Source organism: Vanellus vanellus (assembly GCF_965231255.1).
Source record: "Vanellus vanellus genome assembly, chromosome: 1".
Taxonomy (NCBI): domain Eukaryota; kingdom Metazoa; phylum Chordata; class Aves; order Charadriiformes; family Charadriidae; genus Vanellus; species Vanellus vanellus.
Window position 1 is genome coordinate 66,691,833 of NC_138905.1, and position 18,419 is coordinate 66,710,251.

General features: G+C 42.1%; 1 protein-coding gene across 1 annotated transcript in view; it reads left to right on the forward strand.

Annotated features, from left to right (window-relative positions):
• The window catches only part of PKP2 (plakophilin 2), a gene marked incomplete at its 5' end in the record, with an annotated part of 49,998 nt that extends 43,537 nt beyond the window's left edge, over nucleotides 1-6,461 (forward strand). Inside the window, 4 exons of the mRNA XM_082482122.1 lie at nucleotides 465-618; nucleotides 3,456-3,645; nucleotides 4,618-4,705; nucleotides 6,292-6,461. Of these exons, the coding sequence (XP_082338248.1) occupies nucleotides 465-618; nucleotides 3,456-3,645; nucleotides 4,618-4,705; nucleotides 6,292-6,360 (501 nt within the window). The 3' untranslated portion in view covers nucleotides 6,361-6,461. The remainder of the gene's footprint in view (nucleotides 1-464; nucleotides 619-3,455; nucleotides 3,646-4,617; nucleotides 4,706-6,291) is intronic.
• Nucleotides 6,462-18,419: the final 11,958 nt, after the last annotated feature.

The window sequence follows — 18,419 nt, forward strand, 5'->3', positions numbered from 1 at the left end:
ATCAAAGCAATCGAAGCATTGAAGGGAAAATCATAACTGGCAATGCAGATATTTCTTGCTTGGCAAATATGGGGACTGCTTCTTCTCACTCTTTGTCCAGCCCATGTGTGGAATTTTGCCTATTCATTGCACAGTGAGGGATAAGTAGATGTTAAAAGCACAAAAAAAGTGGTTTTGTGGAACATAGTCCCACGGGGAGAGGAAGGCTCTGAAACAACCACAGATCACTTTCATGGTGAAGAAGCTAATGACCTCTGTCATGTTTTGGCTGAGGAACCAGCACATGGAGAAAGAAGGCTTGAAGCTTTTTTTATATCACCTTCCTTTTCTGTTGCAGCTTATATGTAGCTCTGGATTTAAACTATTTTAAATGTGCTTAAATTGATGTAGAGAAGCTGCTGCAGTTGTTTATGAGGCTGTACATTCATGGTAATGACACGCAATTGCCACGTGCCTTATAACAGATGCCGTTTGCGGTGGCCCGGACTGTTGTTCAGAAGGCAAATGGCCTTCCAAGTATTCGAACTATGCTGCATGTAAGCCACCCAACAGTAAAGAAGACAGCAGTCTCACTGCTCAGGAACTTGTCTCGCAACACCTCTCTGCAAAGTGATATCGGTGAGCAAAGACTAACATTGCCTCTTGGGCTTTCTTTCTCTGTTCTCTTTACATTAAGCTTTCCTGCTTTAAATAAAAAAAAAATGTGAAAAAAGAAGTGTGTTTAGTAGATTTTTAGGTCAGATACTTGCAGTCATTATACAGGGTTGAAAATAAGAGTTTTGCCTAAGAAAGACTCTAACTTGAAGTTTTCTCTAAATTGGGTATTCCTTATTAGATACTTCCATTGATGTTTCAAAAAAATACATAATGGAAGTAAAATCTACACAGATTTGGAGAGGGATTTTTTCTTCAGCTTAAAATAGGGTAAAGGAAGGTGAGTGCTGAGTTCTGTGCTGCTACAGCTATGTAATCCTTTGGGACAAGTCATAGAACATCTCTAATTCTTCAGGTGAAAATCGTATTTTCTTCTTTTAGACACAAAGCTTTGGAAACTTGCAGCTCACACAGTTTTCCTGCATAAGTTTTTTTGAGAATGGAAACTAGAAAACACTATAGAGAAAAGAGTTCAGTCTTTTTGGAGTACCTTATTTCTAAAATATTATAATTATTTTCACATCGGAAGCTATTTCTATTCTGAGTATTCTCATTTCAGTTTAATGCATATTTCAATTTTTTTCCTACTGATAGGATAAAATGAATTCACAGCATTTGTTGTTCTTGTCTTTGTTCCCACCAAAAGGAAAGGGGAAATTACAGGACTACAGCTGGTTCATTGGGCAGATTAACCTCCAGAATTCTGCAGAACTCTCTGCTGGGCACTGTTTAACCCTTAGAAAACATTCCCTGTTAATGAAAATATTCTAATATGTTGTTGGACTGATTACAAAGGGATAATCCATATGGTGCTAAAAATTACAAGTGGTGAATCCCCCAGAAAGAGCAGGAATTAAACTGAGAAGTTGGGATTTCATCAGGAAAAACAATTTATGAAAGAATGCAGGAAAGACAATAGCATGAAGCTTTGGAGAAAGGTGCTTCATCTTGCATGTTCACAGTAGTTCTCTTGCTTTACCCATGGTAAGAAGAACTGGGGGAATTTCAGACGAACCTTTTCTCCATGAAAAGGCATTCTTTTTGGTTGACTAAAAACATGGATGAATTCAGTTCCAATTCTCCAAATAATTTTGGCCAGAGGAAAACATTTGGAAAGGTGTACTGTTTCCTAGATAAAATGTCTATATTTATTGAGCAAAATGAACCTTTGATATGGAATTGAGAATAAGTTAATATAAAACATCTCTAAAAGTTAAATGATTGAGAAACAACAGAAAAATTCCTATTTTACTTGAAAAAATAACCTTTGTTCTGAACAGATGTTTTTAAGACACTGGCAAATGTATACTTTCTAAAAATCACCTTTACCAATGGAAGAAAAAATGAGAGAAAAATTATGTCATGTCTGACATAATTGCTTTGACTGATACTTAGTATAGCAGGTGGTTCATCCAGTTTTAACGGTGCCTTTCTAAACTGCATGTAATTTAATCTCAATATACATGAATGTTGTGACACACCCATCTGGAAGAAAGAACAGAACTCACCAAGAGCAAAGCACTCTCTCCAAGTGAAACACTGGTTACGGAGGGGAGAATGGCCCCAAATGCCCCAAACTATTGCCCAGTGCTCCTTCTTACAGTGGGAGCAGCTGGCTACAACCCGTTGATTAAATTTTCTCCATCAGCTCTGGTCCACACGACACAGATCTCACAGTATGCAGTAGGGCTCAGTTGCTGTCCAGAGCTGTTGTTTGGTTGGCTGGTAGGGTCGCATCCAGTGTAGTCAAAGTGATGCGGTTTTTCTTGAGTAGGGACAGACTTCAGAATAGGGCGTTCTTCTTAAATACATAGCTTACACACCAGTCCAGAAGATTGAGTGTGTGCATCCCCTTATAGCCAACCATAGAAGCACAGAATCATAGAATGGTTTAGGTTGAAAGAGACCTTGAAGATCATCTAGTTCCAACCCCCTGCCGTAGGCAGGTACACTTCCCACTAGACCAGGTTGCTCAAAGCCCCATCAGGCCTGGCCTTGAACACTTCCAGGGATGGAGCTTCCACAACTTCCAACAACCTGTTCCAGTGTCTCACCACCCTCATAGTAAAAAATTTCTTCCTAATACCTAATCTAAATCTACCTTCTTCTAGTTTGAACCCATTCCGCCTTGTCCTATTACTACATGCCCTTTTAAAAAGTCCTTCCCCAGCTCTCCTGTAGGCCCTTTTTAGGGACTGGAAGGCTGCTATAAGGTTTCCTTGGAGCCTTCTCTTCTTCGGGCTGAACAGCCCCAACTCTCTCAGCCTGTCCTCATAGGAGAGGTGTTCCAGCCCTCTGATCATCTTTGTGGCCCTCCTCTGGACCTGCTCCAACAGGCCCATGTCTTTCTTGTGTTGGGGGCTCCAGAGCTGGATGCAGTATTCCAGGTGGGGTCTCACCAGAGCAGAGCAGAGGGGAAGACATAGAAAAGTTCAGCAGTAAAAATTGTGCTGTAGTCGCCCTTCCTCAGCTTGCTGACTATCACTGTACTCATGATTACCTATAGGACACAAAGGGTTTCTCGGGAAGTGGCAGCCTGCTGCTAGCACGTGCCTCAGGGCCACACTGCAGTACATCGGGTATTAATGCATTGTGTAGAAGAGGCAAAATACGTACTGTCTGATAGTGCGGGTGCAGCATAACCTAAATTGTGGGGATGTAACACAGGTTTGAAACCGTGCCTGTTGTGGGAGCACACAGCACTCTGATACGTGATAATGGGAGGAGTAAAGTCTTGTAGGACCCCTACACAATCAGCACTTGTCAGTAATGGAGTTGCTTGTCTCTCTTCCGACTTGTAGCTAGAGAAGTTTTGCCTGATTTGGTCTCAATACTTCCCGAGTCTGTCCCGGAGTCTGACATTGTCTGTGAAACCACAGCGTCCGTCTGCTACACCTTGTTCAATTTGACACAGAGCAGTTCTCACAATGCACGGCTTCTCCTGAGTGCTGATGGCCTGCCAAAGATCATTACCATCAGCATGAATGACAGGTAAGATGGTGAAGAAGCCTTCCCTCCCCCTCCTCCTTTCTCTGGGGAAAGAAGAAACTGTGGCTTCTGCCACCTGAGGGGAAAAAGCACTGCATCTTAAGGTACAGGACAGCTTAAACAAGTGACTGTAATATGGATAAAATTGCACGCATTGGGAAATACAGAAGAATCTCTTATAACAGCTGTTCCATCCACAGCTAAATTTGCCATGTTCCAGCATTTTAAATAGTTCCTCAGAAGGTGTCAGCACAATATTATCTATATTCTAATATATATAGTGGCTGACCATCAGATCTTATCTGTCCCCCAAAATGTTCTATATTTCCTGTTCTTTATAACACAGCCCTGATAATCTTTAGCAGAAAAGTGCAGAGAAACATGATAGAACTGTATTGTAAAATTATTTATAAAGGGGCATTTTAGAGAATAGATGTTGAATTCCCTTTAATCAGTATTTAATATGTAATCACATGCAACCAATGTTTACTCAAAAGAGAATAATTAATGCTTTGTGCCTATGAATAATTACTCTCTTTGCCTTCCTCTCTTTTTACAAAGTGAAAGAGGAAATTCGTCTCGGTAAAGGAGGCTTCATGAGGTTATTATCCTGTCTAACTTAACAGAGATTTTACCTGCTGGAAAGATCCTTTCAAATGGTTGCTCTGCTGAGGTGTATTTTCCTCAACTGAATGCGTATAGTATGATAGCTGGTCTAAGATGAAGGCTATAGAATACTTCATTTCTCTCTAATTTTGAAGAACGAGCGAAGCAGGGTGGGATGTTGCATTTGTTTTCAGTAGTCAGGACAGCATAGAATGTGCTAGAATACCTAAAGAGCAGTAAAACAGCATTTAGGACGTGAGAGAGACAGAAAAAATGCTACGAGGTTACATTTGCTGAAGTCTGCGCATGCACTGTGATTATGAAGTGGGAATTTAAACATGTTTTATCATTCTTTTTGCAAAATTGCAGTAACATGTTCAGCAAAGCTAGTAGAGCTGCTTCAGTCCTCCTCTACTCCTTGTGGTCACATACCGATCTCCACAGTGCTTACAAAAAGGTAAGATCTGAGTTAGAGCAAAGCCATTTAATCTGTCCTTTCGGACCTAGAACATCTTCTGGGGGCCTTAGCACTTCTGCGCTGTTAAGAAAACGTGATGTTTCACTGCTAAGAAACAAAATCCTATCCTACGATAAGATTTCAAGTTGTCTCTGAATTTGGTGCTCCTATTACTTATGCAAAATCCTGCAAAAGTAATGCATGCTCTTAATTTTTGCTCATCTGTGTTCATATTCTCTCCCTCTGTGGTTTTTATATGCACTGGCAAGGTTTATAAAAAACGTTGCTGCTGCCTGCCAGAGGTGTCAGATGGTGAGAAGTGATGCGCAGTAGGTGTCCGTCCACCACTGACTGAACCAACCTGACACAGAGGACGTAAGGTGCCAGCAAAAGCAAAGGCAGGGCAAGGCAGCTCCCTGCTTTAAAACCAGAGCAGTTTTGTTCTCCTTGTTGTTTGTATGGTCTGCAAGCCCAGGTGTTATTATATTCAGACAAAAAAGTAGGACCTGGGAAAGGTGTTGGCAAAAGTTTACTGCCACAGTCAAAATCGAGCAAAAAAAAAATGACCAGCATGAATCACCCAACAAACCGGTTCGTTTTTTTTTTTTCCTTTTGAAGATCTGTGATTGCTTTTTCAACACACGGCTAGGTTGGCTTCAACCTACCTACCTTCAACCTGCATTTCAAACTGTTTTCATTCCTTGTTTTCTTGCTGTTCAGAATTTCTGTAACCCAAAATTCCCTACAACCCAAAACTATTCTATATTTTTCAAGCTCTAGCCTTTAGCATTTGTTAGTCAGCTTGTTTCTTCTTTTTGTTGAAATGAGCTTAAAAAAAGTTACTTAGTGTAGTATCCTTTAACAGTCTTGCATCACACTCAGCAGTATACTGCCCCACAAACCAGAAATCTGCTTTCAAGAATAAGGGTGCTGTACCCATATAAACTCTTAACTGGATTTTGTTGTCTCTGGCTTTTTGCAACTACATTCCTGACTGTACTGTACAGCAATACCCTGATGGCATGAATTTTCTGAAGTCACTGATACTTTGGGTATGCCAATAAGGCACACTTGCCAGATCTGAGTTTCAAAAACTGCTGATTGCTTGCTGTTCCTGTGCAAATCGGGTCCCCTAGAGATATCAGGTACAGATACTGAAAACTGCAGGCTACCTAATGCCTAGATATTTTTGAAAAGTCAGTCTAATAAGCAACAGAAATGACTTGATCAAGTGAGATTGATAAAATCCTGAGTCTTTTTGGCATTGCCCTGTACTCTTTGTTCGGATAGGGTTGATCTCAGCTGACATTAGTCAGCTTAGGAGTCTGTAGAGCCGAGCTAGAAGAATAGGCTCCCCCCGTACAGTCAGCGGAGAGAGTTGAGCAACTCCAATGATTCATCTCACCTATCTGAGACTGAACGGAGTCACTCCTGAGAGACGCCTATTCTGTCTCTGTTGACTGTAGAGGACTCTGCCTGTACCCCTGCCATGGCTCCATACCTAGCTTTTAGGCAGCTGAACTCACCCTTCTCTTGCAGAATCGGGATGGAAGATAACGAATTATTCTGTTTCTTTCATTCCAAAGGCTGACTTTAAGAAGGCGGATTTCATCAACACCCGGACCACAAAAGCCTATAATTCACTAAAAGATTGAATCAGATCATAAGACCACTGAAGACAAATGAGATCGTACGTCAATTATCGAAACTATCTTCACATGGTTGGTTGGTTGGTTCCTGTTCACGAACCAGGAAGTATCTCAGAAAAAAAGAGGCTGATTTTATATAAGACTTGAGTGACCAGAGGGTAGCTGTTTTGTGTTTTAAATCCTAATCACCTTGTTATCACTGTATATATCAATATAAGAATAACCAAAGATGGATTCTTCAGGATGTCTGAGGTGAAGCTTCATCCAGGTTTACCACTAATCAGAGCTTCAGATGACTGCCTTTTGTCTAACATGCATTTATACACAGAGGTTCGAAATGCTGATTGGCAGCAAATTCTTTTCAGACTGTGTTTTACAGATAGTTTTCTACAGTGAGTAAGCATCAAGTGCACTGCTCAGGACACAGTAATTTTTCACCCTTTTGTTTCTTTCCACATGCTAAATAAGAATCTCCAGACTCTGTGAGTATACACAAAAAGCTGTTTCACTACTTGCATTATAAAAGCACCAATGAAGTTAAAATTATTATTTTTGTATTACTTCTATTCATATGCTCACTGGTTCTTAAGCCTCTTTCCTTTGAGATTTCATCAGCAACAGCAACAAAACTGATTTTCCATACATCATGCCTTGCTCCTCTCATCCTCCCTCACATGGCTGCTGGAATTCGTAACTCTGTCCAGAAAGGGTTTTAACTAGAACCATTATGTTTCAGACACTTTGGGCTGAACTTAGATCCATCATTCTTTGCTAATTGGTGGAAGAGTTAGTTGCTGGTGATTCAGTGATTATTTTAAGAAAACTGCATTTTCAAAACGATTGTGTTGTTAATCTATATATAGTAAAGGGAGCGGAGTCTTGCCTGTATTTTTGAAGAAATAGATAAACACACACACAAGAGATAAGTCTCTGTGCTGGTTAAGGAATTCATCTGCTCCTGCTTCATATTCTCTTACTTTAAATCATCCGCCTCCCTGCAGCAACTACATGCAGTGTGATGACTGAAGGACTATGTCTGCACGCGCAGGAATAGGTAACAGGAGGAGAAAAATTCCTAAGCACCTGAAGGCTGTTCCCATGATATGATCTTCAGAAGGGGAAAAGAAGCACTAAAAGACCCCATCTGATACCTTCAGTAAGCTAGATTTATCTCAACAAACCAGTAGTTAAATTGACCATTAAAGCAATATATAAATATATAAAGCTCTGTGGATTGGAGTGTCAGCTGACATGATCTGGCATTACTCTTCTGAAATCAGGGGAGCTAAGCTACATTTATGGCAACCAAGACTTTGGTATATGTGTTTTCAAGCCTTCCTGCACGAATGGAGCCCATCCTGTGCCCCCACGCTGAACTGCTGGCACAGGAGCTATTACAGCTCTTCTTATCCAAAAAGGGATGCATAATTCTTCAAGTAGGGAGGAGAGAGGAGATCATCAGGTCTCTTCACTTCAACACTCCTGGCTAAAGGTCTATCTAGCTCCTATCAGAAATTTACTACCAGTGGATTGTGTCATTGCACTGCGTCCAAACATATTTCTGGATATCGCAGAGCTAAATTCTGCTGGTAGGTGCATGTAGTTTTCATAGGGTTCCCGGGAAGTCCGGCATGTGTGTGCGGAACAGAACATGTACTGGGGAGGTAAGCAAACAACCCTGCTTTCCCATCGCAGATCATTTTCATGGGTCTGTTAGTCCTCCACAATTGCTTTGAATAATTCAAATCAAATGCATTCCAGTAAGAGGTTTTAAAAATACTATTGTTTTGGTAAGAGGTCATTTTCAAAATACTCTATGTCCAAAAACAACACAGGGGAAGGGAATTTACAGCACTGCGTGTTGAGGAAATTGTTTTTATAATTTTTTAAAAATATAATAGAAAAGAGACAATTAAAATCTAACTTTTTCTTCTGACTTGTTAGCCCAAGTAACACTGCATATGCCGTGAATTAATAAACACCAAGAAACCTGGACAAGTCTCTTTTTACTGCCCAAAGAGTATTGGTAGGTAAAATTAAAGTAGAAAGAGTAAACCTAAATACAGAGTAGCACAGGAATGCAGAAATGCAGTGTGAAGATCAGGAAGGGGGCTTTTGGAAATACTCAAGTACTGGTTTAGTTCTGAGAAAATCACATGCTGTTTAAAAAAATAACATAAAAACCAATGCTGAGCATTTTTAAATGCCCTACTTAGTATATCTAACTCCCAGTAAGGTGGCCTTAAGAATGTGGTGCACATCTTTTGGATTGTTTCTCTTGATAGTGTCCCTTTAAAACCAAAGCAGTGTTCAGAAGTCACAAAGGAGAATGTCAGACCTGGCAACAACTGAAAGCTATAAACAGGGATGAGAAACAATGACATGCCCTATTACAACTGATCTCCTACTTCTATGCAATCAAAAACATTTCAGCAGGACTCCAAAGAAAGCAAAGAATGTGAGTCAGAGAAATAATAAAGTGTTCTCTCTAATACAAAAAATCTGTCTTTGGTTTTTGTTGTTATTAGTGAACCTACTAGCTGGGATGCAGCAAATGTATTTTCAAGTCTTAGCCCTTCTTTTAAAAGGACAAATTCATTTTTAAATTAAATCTGGGTACAGAGACAGACTTTTCTACAAGACGAGAGTGCTACTGAAGACAAGCTGTGTAATGCCACTGTTGGCATCAAAGTGCTCGTGCAAATAGCTTATTTTTACATGCAAAATCGTTACAGCTCTCTTTGTCCAGTATTGCTGATCTATCAAAGCACCTGACATCTTCTGTCTTCACCCCTCTTTAATTGGTCTTTGCCAGTAAACTTTACCATTGGCCATATCACCCCTAGAGATCTCAAACATAATTAGGATCATCCTCACTATAGTCTTGGACTCAGGAAATATAACCTGCTCACTTGCTCTTTTACAGAGAGGAGGTTTGAGACCTCGAATTTAAACATAACGGGTAGTGTCCAAAAAGGCTTTGGCTGAACCAGGAACTGACCCCAGTGTTGTCAGTTTTTGCAGGTAACATCAGGTCCTCCTGTCTTGATAGTATCTTAACCACAGCCACCTTTCACTGAATTGTTTTAGTAGAAACTCTTAATTGGTATGGATAATGTCGTAATAGATACCACAGAATAGCCACATTAATTCATTGCCAGATAATTAGTCATTCCTTTCCCCATTTCATCCTCCTACTTTTTTTCTACTGTCATTGCTTCTAAGTGGTAATGCTTTTTCTTCTCCCTTCCTTGCTAAATAGAATTAAGCTATGTAAAATATTGCATTATATTGTGCACAGACAAGAGTTTAGGTTACTTGGGTTCTTTTAAGGGGAGGGATTGTCTTTTGAGTAGGAACATGTATTAAGAAAAGTTCAACCCTCCCTTCTGGGCCCATACAAAACTGCGGGTGAGATGAACTGGCACCATCATGAGCCATGATACAAGAATCCCAGCCCTTTCACCGGCTACTGCTTACACATCCTGAAAAGGCAACTCATTAAAGCTGAGGGATTGTATCTCAGGCTGCTTGCTTGCTTGTTTCCTTGTTTAGCCCTTAGGCTCCAGCTTGCCAGAAGCGTTATAATTTCCTGTCTTCAGGTTCAGGACCAAAAAACCCAACCCTATCACCTCACAGCCCTCTTAGGGGTGGTGGTTCGTGAGACAGCCTAATGAGCACAGTCACAGTGTGAACCACACTCAAGCTATGCAAAGTGACGATACTCTTATTTCCTAAGTCATTTCAAATCCAGCAACTATTCTTCCATTCTTTTACTTTAATTGCTACGGATAAAACTGTAGTTTGCATTCTTGACTCATACTCCGGACCCAGCCCATGGGGAAGACAACATGACCTTAAGGCATCATATGAAAGGAGACGAAGATCTGGAAATAGGAGCAGAAATCAGACTGGAGAAAATGCACGTTTGAGCTCAACATCCCAGTGCATCAAGGACAAGGTTTGAAAAATCAGGTGTTAATATAACCACATGAGTCTACACCTAGCATATTGGTTTAGGTGTTGCATGGCATCTCCCAACCGAAAACCCAGCAGGGGGGTTTCCTCAAGTATACCAGAACCAAAAAGGGGTTTATAGCAGATAGTATACACAGAGAAGGGGGTTGCCTTTCTCTGCAGTCATACTTTGGATATTTTAATAAGTTTGCATATAATGAGGAAATAAGGCCATTTTATCTTATTTCACATGTACAGAGCCAAAAACATTTTCTTGTACACAGTAAAGGTATTGTCAGCTCAGGATCAGAAATTAGAGTTTGCTTGCATGCTTTCTTCAGCTGTATCTTCCAGTGCTGTGTCCAGCGTGACTGTAAATAATGCAAGTTTAAGAACTTAACATTTGTTACAAATTTTTCCATTATTCAGCCTGTTTTGTATCCTCTTATTCTTACTGATCTCTCAGACCAGCCTAAATACCCACAGTTACCAAAAAGAGGAAGCAGGCATTTGCCTTACATGGCCTTAGCAACTACAGTTTAGAGCCAATATTGCAAATCCCCCCAAGGTATCGGGGCCTCCTGAACATGCCCTTGGTCACAGAGCAGGCAGCACCATGACCATGAAAGGGAACAGGGACACCAGCTTCAAATACAGTGATCCTCGTTAGGCTCTTTTTGCCATGCTGACCACATACTCCCTCTGAAATTGTGCAAGGCCTTCTCTTACTGCTGCCTGCGTTTCCCAGTCTCTAAGCTGTAATCAGCTGTAGGACCACAAGACGAGCTGCCATCGCTCACAACTTGAAAGGTGTCGGCCTCAACAATCCCCAGCTTGCTCTTGCTTTTGGGGGTTCAGAAGGACACCACTGCTGCCTCGGGTGTATTTAGACATCTGGGAGCCCCTGTAACTTAAATCACAGAATGGTCAGGGTTGGAAGGGACCTCTGGAGATCATCTAGTCCAACCCCCCTGACAGAGCTGGTCACCCACAGCAGGTTGCACAGGACGGCGTCCAGGCAGGTTTTGAATGTCTCCAAAGTGGGAGACTCCACCGCCTCTCTGGGCAGCCTGTTCCAGTGCTCTGCCACCCTCAAAGTAAAGAAGTTCCTCCTCATGTTAAGACAGAACTTCCTATGTTCAAGTTTGTGCCAGTTACCTCTTGTTCTATCACTGGGCACCACTGAAAAAAGGCTGTTCCCCTCTACCCAGCACCAGGTCACCCTCAGGTCTAGAGAGATCTAAAGGCATTGGTTGACCCTCTAAAATATGTCTTACTGTGTGTTCATCAGGAATTGAAATTGCCAAGGCCGAGCCGCTGGGTGAACACAGAAAAATGATGAAGAGTGAAAGGGGCTTTTTTAGCTGCCAAAGCTACCCAAAGAGGATAATATCTTCAAGAAAGTTCACAAACTTTCTGAAGCCCATGAAAGTCATAAGATAATGGGCCCCAGCCAGAATAGCTGTGTTTGGCTTGGAGTAACAACAAAATAAATCAGTAATGTTGTCGTATCAGTGCTGAACTCTGCCTGGAAAGCACACTGCAGCTCAGGATACGCAAACACGCTTGAGTTTAACTCAAAACACTGGACATTGGGCATAGTCTAATTAAAAACTGTGCATGAGTTTAAATCCCACACAACTTTTTAAGGCTGGAGAACTTTGGATGTGGCATGCAGGATGAATGTAACTGAGATTAAAAGACCTTGTAGGATAATTAATTCTACAATCCTAGTTGTTAATTCAAGGTGAGGAAATAGCGTGAAGAGGAAAGAGGCTTTTTCATCGTAAAACTTCCCCTTTGTAATAAAAATGTTGCTTGGCGGCATAGTTGGGGCGGGCTGCACGGTGCGCTTGTGCTGTGGTTACCTTCACGTTTGCACTGCAGTTACAACACAGTAACGCGCAGGATGCTGCGCAGAGAACAACGGAGGCTTTCAGAGACAACCTTTATCCCTGAGAAGGGACAGAGGCAGCCATGCAGGCTGTCAGCGCTTTCTGTTTGCTGGCACGTTGGATGAGGTGTGTTACCTGGCTCCTGCTTCATGCCTAAAATGAAAGCTGGGCTTACAGGAATTGTAGTCTGGCTTTCTGGAAATTAAAATAAGGATCCTCAAGAAGTTTCCTGATGCTAGGAAAAAAGCTGCTCTAAACATATTATATATAAGCCTTGAAATAATATTTTATTAATAGGATCATATTGTTTTAAAAGCATATAGACGAAGATTAGAGTTTAAAATAAAGGAAAGCCTGATGATATACATACACTGTGATGAAAAGGAGAATCTACAAACTAATATTTGCAAGCAGCACTGTTGTAGTCTATTTTTAATGATGCTACTACTCCACCTGAAAATACTTAAAACCTGGAAGTTAGTAACTGATGCTTTGGATAGCTGTAATGTTCCTGCAGGTGTTACTGCAAAAGTTTTGGCACAGCTTAAATGACACAAAGCAACGGAAGAAAAAAATGTCTTCTGGTGTGAAAGACTGAAGCAGAGGCATTTGAAAGAGGTGTGAGTGCCAGAGCAGTTCATCGAGGAAGGGGTGGGAAAGTCGGAGTATGGGGAGGGGGGAAGGGAGCTGGCTTCTCTCTGGCGAGAGGGGAGGGATGCCAAACCTCCAGAGAGAAGTGTTACCGGACAGGGTCAGGCAGCAGATGCTACCTTGGCAAAAAAGTATGAGGCAGGTAAACTGTGAAAGTGAGAAAGGCCAAGCAAGAGATGTGGAAAAGAAAGGAGAAATTTCAGAAGCTCTGAAACTCACTTGGCAGAAAGCAAGACCATCTGGATGCCGGGTCAGATGCACTTCCAGTGCCTCCAGCAAGGAGGACTTATCTCAGGAGACCCTCACTGCACACCCTGACGCATGCAACTCGCTTCCCAGCTGGTACGTGGAGCGAACGAGAAGCAGGAGCACATATTGGCAAGGTTCAAGGACTGGGTGTTGGGTTGCGAAGGGGATTTTGTTTTGCAGGTTTCTGAAGTTCTGCACACTGAGCTGGGGGAAGCAGCACTGGTCTGGCACGTGCCCCTTGTACAGCCACATCTGCGTGCCAGCAGCCTGACCGGTGCTGTGCCTCTGAGCACACAGCGCAGATTACCAGTCCACAAAGGACTTTCTTCTTCATTAGATCAGTAATTTTCTGCTGTTATGAAGAAAGATGGGCAGATTCCCCATTACCTGGGCTTACAGTTGCAATTAAGTTATTGTGGGGGTAATTATAGGAAATGGGGCACAATGAATTCTGTAGTCTATAATATGCTCACCTATAAAAGAAGAGGTATTTAGTACACCCGAAAGACACGGACCTGCGTTTTTCAGGCAACCTTGTGTCCTTCACATCTACCACAGTAGCTGCAGATGTAGATTTGTTACACTGGGCATTAAAAAAAAAAAAAAAAAAGGGAAAAGCATAAGAACCTGAGGTGGCCTGATCTAAGAAGGCATTCATATGTAGATTTAAAAGTTGGGCCCCGCTGTTGCCATTTTGTTTATTTTTCAATGCAAAAGTGCTTTCAAACTCTATTGTTCTGACTCAGAGAAAAAAAAAAAAAAACAAAAACAACAAAACAACACCCTCATCCCAACCCACCGCAGCACAACACTGGAGCAGCTTTGGAGGATTATTTACTGGTCCACATGCAAGTTTTGTCATATGACTTCAACGACAAAATGATAGGCACGTGTCACCTGCTCTGTCACCACATATACCCGCTTTTCCCGCAGGGCCAGGGAGCAGCTCGGCTCGTGGCAACCCATCCCTGAGCCCTGCAAGGGCCATCTGTGTATGGTTGTGAATTTGCACCTTTTTTTTTTTTTTTTTTCCCACCTCTGCCACAGAAAACACGATGCTCTCAGGTAGCCAGACACTGCACGTCGGGCTGGCTCCCCTCCAGCGCCCGCCGTAACAGTGCAGGGCAGGACACCACGTAGCAGGGACACCCGCGGGAGGGCTTTCTGGAGCAGACACGTGGCCTGTGGGACAGATGCTTTGGCCAGAATTGTTTGAACAAATGCAGAGTGGGCAGGACATGGCAGCCTGGGAGGGTTTTGAGCAGCACAGAGAGGAACAGCTGCTTTCCACCCATCCTGTGGGCACTCAGTCCTTGGGAAAAATGCACTTAGCAGCATCGATCAAACAGTCGTGTTAACTGTGATTTGCAAAACCCTTGGAAAGTGCATGTCTGCTCTCAGGTTCTCCATTAAAGTCAGCAAACAGCAGTTAATTGATTCCCAGCCAGGAAAGAAAACAAAGGTAAATAAGGTGTAACCCTGAACAATAGTCCCTGATCGCTCATGAGTTTATATCAACCACCTGCAGCAGATAAATATTTTCTTCTGCCACTGTTTCCATTCATACAGCCTGGCTGTAGGGCCTTGGCTGGGATTTTTTTCTCTGTAGAAAGGCAGCTAAAAGAAATTTTAGAAATCAGTGTAGCATCTCAAGCCAGAGAAATCTTTAAACGTAATTCTTGTGAAACAAGAACCAAGTTCTTGTTAAGTGCTCATGATCCTGTGCTTTAGGCAAGAAGACACACCCCTGGCCGCTCACAGCATCACTGCCAAGGTTTCTTTCCTTCACCCCGGGCAGTCCCTGGGATGTTTAGCTCTGGCTGCAAGCAGAGCCCCAGCGTGACCTGCTGTCTTCACAAAAAGGACAGCAAATAACTCATAGTTTACACAGACTTGTGCTGCTGCCCATTAAGGAGAGGCATCATTATTGGAGGGGAACATTTTAATTTTTACATTCGCGTCATTTAACGAAAGCTTTTTCAGGGTAAGAAAACGAGGGCGAGAAGGAAAAGAAAAGGAAGGTTTCTGTGAAGATCATTTTTTCTCTTTTTGGGCCGTAACAATAACTTTCCTCCCAAACTAAGCAAAATATTATTCTTCCTCCACCCACCTCTAAGGTAAATCTGTTAATGTTTGTTTGGGAACCTCTTTGTACAACAGGCTCACTGAAAACTGCAAACGTGCTATAAAGCACAAGTCACTTTTGCTTTGGTTTAGCGGACAATCTGGGAAGGTGACATCTCGCTGACAAACTTGACATCAGAAATAATCCAGCTATCTCTGCTCCCACACCAAAGTCAGTTCTACCTCCTGTAAATTTAGCAGTGAAGTTAAGGTAACACATTGCTTACCTCCACAGAACCCAATGTACATTCCCAGGCACAGGATAGTCAGGACAGGGTGGAGGGAAGGGCGGTTCCCAAAACAAAGGATGTTGCAAACGTGCCTTGAGGATTTTCTTGCCAAAACAAATCAAAATACATCTGTTTGAGTCCTTCATTCCATCAGGCTCCTTATATGAGACACCTGTCCCCATAAACAGCACTCTAAGGGCTTTTGGGGTTGAGGGAGGAGTAGTTCTGTGAAAACCAAGCTTGTAGTTTGATATAAACAATGATGTGGTAAAACCACAGGTTGTAAAAAAAGAAAAAAAATTAAACCACCACACCTTGGATTTTCAAGTTCGGGTAAAAGCTTTCCATAACTGAAGCTGTAGCTTGTTGGGTTTTCCCCCAGCAATAAAGCAGCACACAATTTACACTGTTTAAAAATTCTTCATGTTCATTGGCCTGTAGTTTTTAAATTCTTGGCCTTAAACACAACTAGTTTTAGGGGCTCGGGAGCTTTGCCATCCTGTTCTTTCACTGGTGTCCCACAGACAGGCATATTTGGGTACAGCATCTATCCCTGTTATCATGTACATTATACATTATGCATGTATCATTACGGGTGGTCAGCTCTTCCAGGTACACCAAATCAACTTTTCGCTGTCCAGAACATTCCCTTTCTTTTAATACGTATTCTTGCTGGTCTCTGCAAAACACAGGCATGCTGCTCTCACAGCCACACTGCTGATGACGATGGCTGCACTGGATAGAGGACATGGTCAGCGCTTACTAGTGAAAATACTGGTGATTTTGCCATCCAGGAGTATTACAAATAACTGAAAAAGTGTAAAAACAACTTCAGGTTTGGATATGAATATCAGTCAAGAGAAACAGGCTATAAGTTTTGCAAAATCGAGTTTCCTAGGAATACTTTGACCTTCCTCAGGAATGGAAACAAGACACAGCTGTGTTAGGATCTACAACAGGGACACCCTCATCTTGACACACAGACTCAATCACTGGGCCAACAGAGATCTCAGTGTTCAAGAAGTGCAAATCTCTGCACCAGGGGTGGAATAACTCCAGACATCAGTGCCAGCTGGGACTGACCAGCTGAGCAGGTGACCTGCCGAAAAGGGCCTGGGAATTACAGTGGAAACCAAGTGAAATTTGAACCAACAGCGCACTTACACTGTGAACTGGGGGAATGGCATAATGGGCTATGTTAGGAGACGCATGGCCAGCAGACCAAGGAAAGTTGTTACTCCTGTTTGGCAGGGAGTAACACTGCACTGGAGCGCTGTGACTTGAGCAGTCCCAGTTCAAGAAGAGGGATGCCAAGACGCTGGAGAGGATCCAGCAGAGAGTAAATCGGGCAGTGAGAAACCTAGAGCGCATAAGCTGTTAGAAGAGATTGAAAGACGTGGGCTTGTTTGGCCTGGAAAAGAGGAGGCAAAGCGGGAATGCAAAGCAGCCTACAAGTACTTGAAAATAAGCTCCAGAGATGACAGAACCAAACTTGTCGCAGTAGTGATAGGTGGTAATGAAAGGGACAACAGGGCAACAGCATCGTGCTGAGGTTTGGGTGATTCAGGTTGGACATTAGGAAAAAATTTCTTACCAGAACAGTGATGCCACCGTAGAAATAGCTACCTACAGAGGTCAGAGACACTCCATCCTTACCACTTTTGAAGACTTGGCTGGAAAAAACCAGCATGGTAACTCAGTATTTCCTATTCTGTGCACAGTGCAAACGGTGACATCTCCAGTGCAACCATGACAGTTGCTGACAGCAGATGACATTTCAGTGGTGCTTCTGTGTTTGCTCCCCTTCGGTACCGCATAATTTCTACAGAATTTTAAAAACTTCTTGGCATAAAGTGAAAAAATAACAAACCAGGTTAGGCTCATGGGGGTACAAAGAGAAACAAACTTTAGTTGAAGACTAGGAAATATTTTCTAGTTGAAGGCAATCTCATCCACTAGTTGGGGGTTCAAACTCCATGTGGCCCAGCTACAAGAAGCAGATCAAAGCAACATTTGTTCCAACTAACGTTAGCATTAGCTTGGTTTGGCCACTGACACTAGAACAAGATGTTTTGACCTTCTAGCAGCGTATAGAAAATCATTTTCTTATTCCCTACAACAAAGCTTATCTTCACAGCAAAGCAGATATTTTTTCACAGTTTTTGAATGCTTCTGTACTTCCCTGGTGTTGTTCTAATTGAGCCAAGAGTTCTGCCTCCATGAAATTTCATACAACCCTCACCTGAAAGGAAAAATACATGTTGAGAAAAAAAAAACACACTAACTTACAGACTTTCCTGAAGTGGGTCTTAAAATCATCACTACAAAAGAACTTCCCCATATGTAATTTCAGAATCTACTGTACTTCTGCTTGAGCTTTGATTTTTTGCAACGCTGACAGCTTCCTTTGCCATACTTTTATCCTTTTGTCCTCTCCTTTCAGTATAACTCTCACATTACAGCTGTAATAGTCACCATCAGTCAGACCGGGCCAGCTTTGGAAATTCCTTTAATCAACTCACAAATCAGGAGCTTATATGTGAGCCCCACATCAAGAAGCAGTCCGAGCTCTTAAAAGACTTCGAGTCTCGCCTACCTGATGAATGAGCAATGCAGTCAATTGTGAAAAAGATCTCAGAGAAGGAGGAAACCTAACCTTGTTCGTTAGCTGTTTTCACTAGCTATAATCAATAGATGGCTTCCGGACGGATTCAAATCTTGGGCCTTCAGTACAAATGTTTGCATAATGTAGCGCTTGTTTTTCTCATTACAGTTACCACGTTAATGTTAATTACCATGTTCAGCAGGTAAAAATATTAGAGGTTATCATTAGTTAAAGCACTAGGACTTGGATGTAAAGGTTCATTTTGTTTTATGGGCCTTCATTGTTTTAATTGTTGGTGGTTTTTTTTTTCGAGACAGCTTAAAATCAGGGAGGAAAGGGGAAAAGGATAATAAT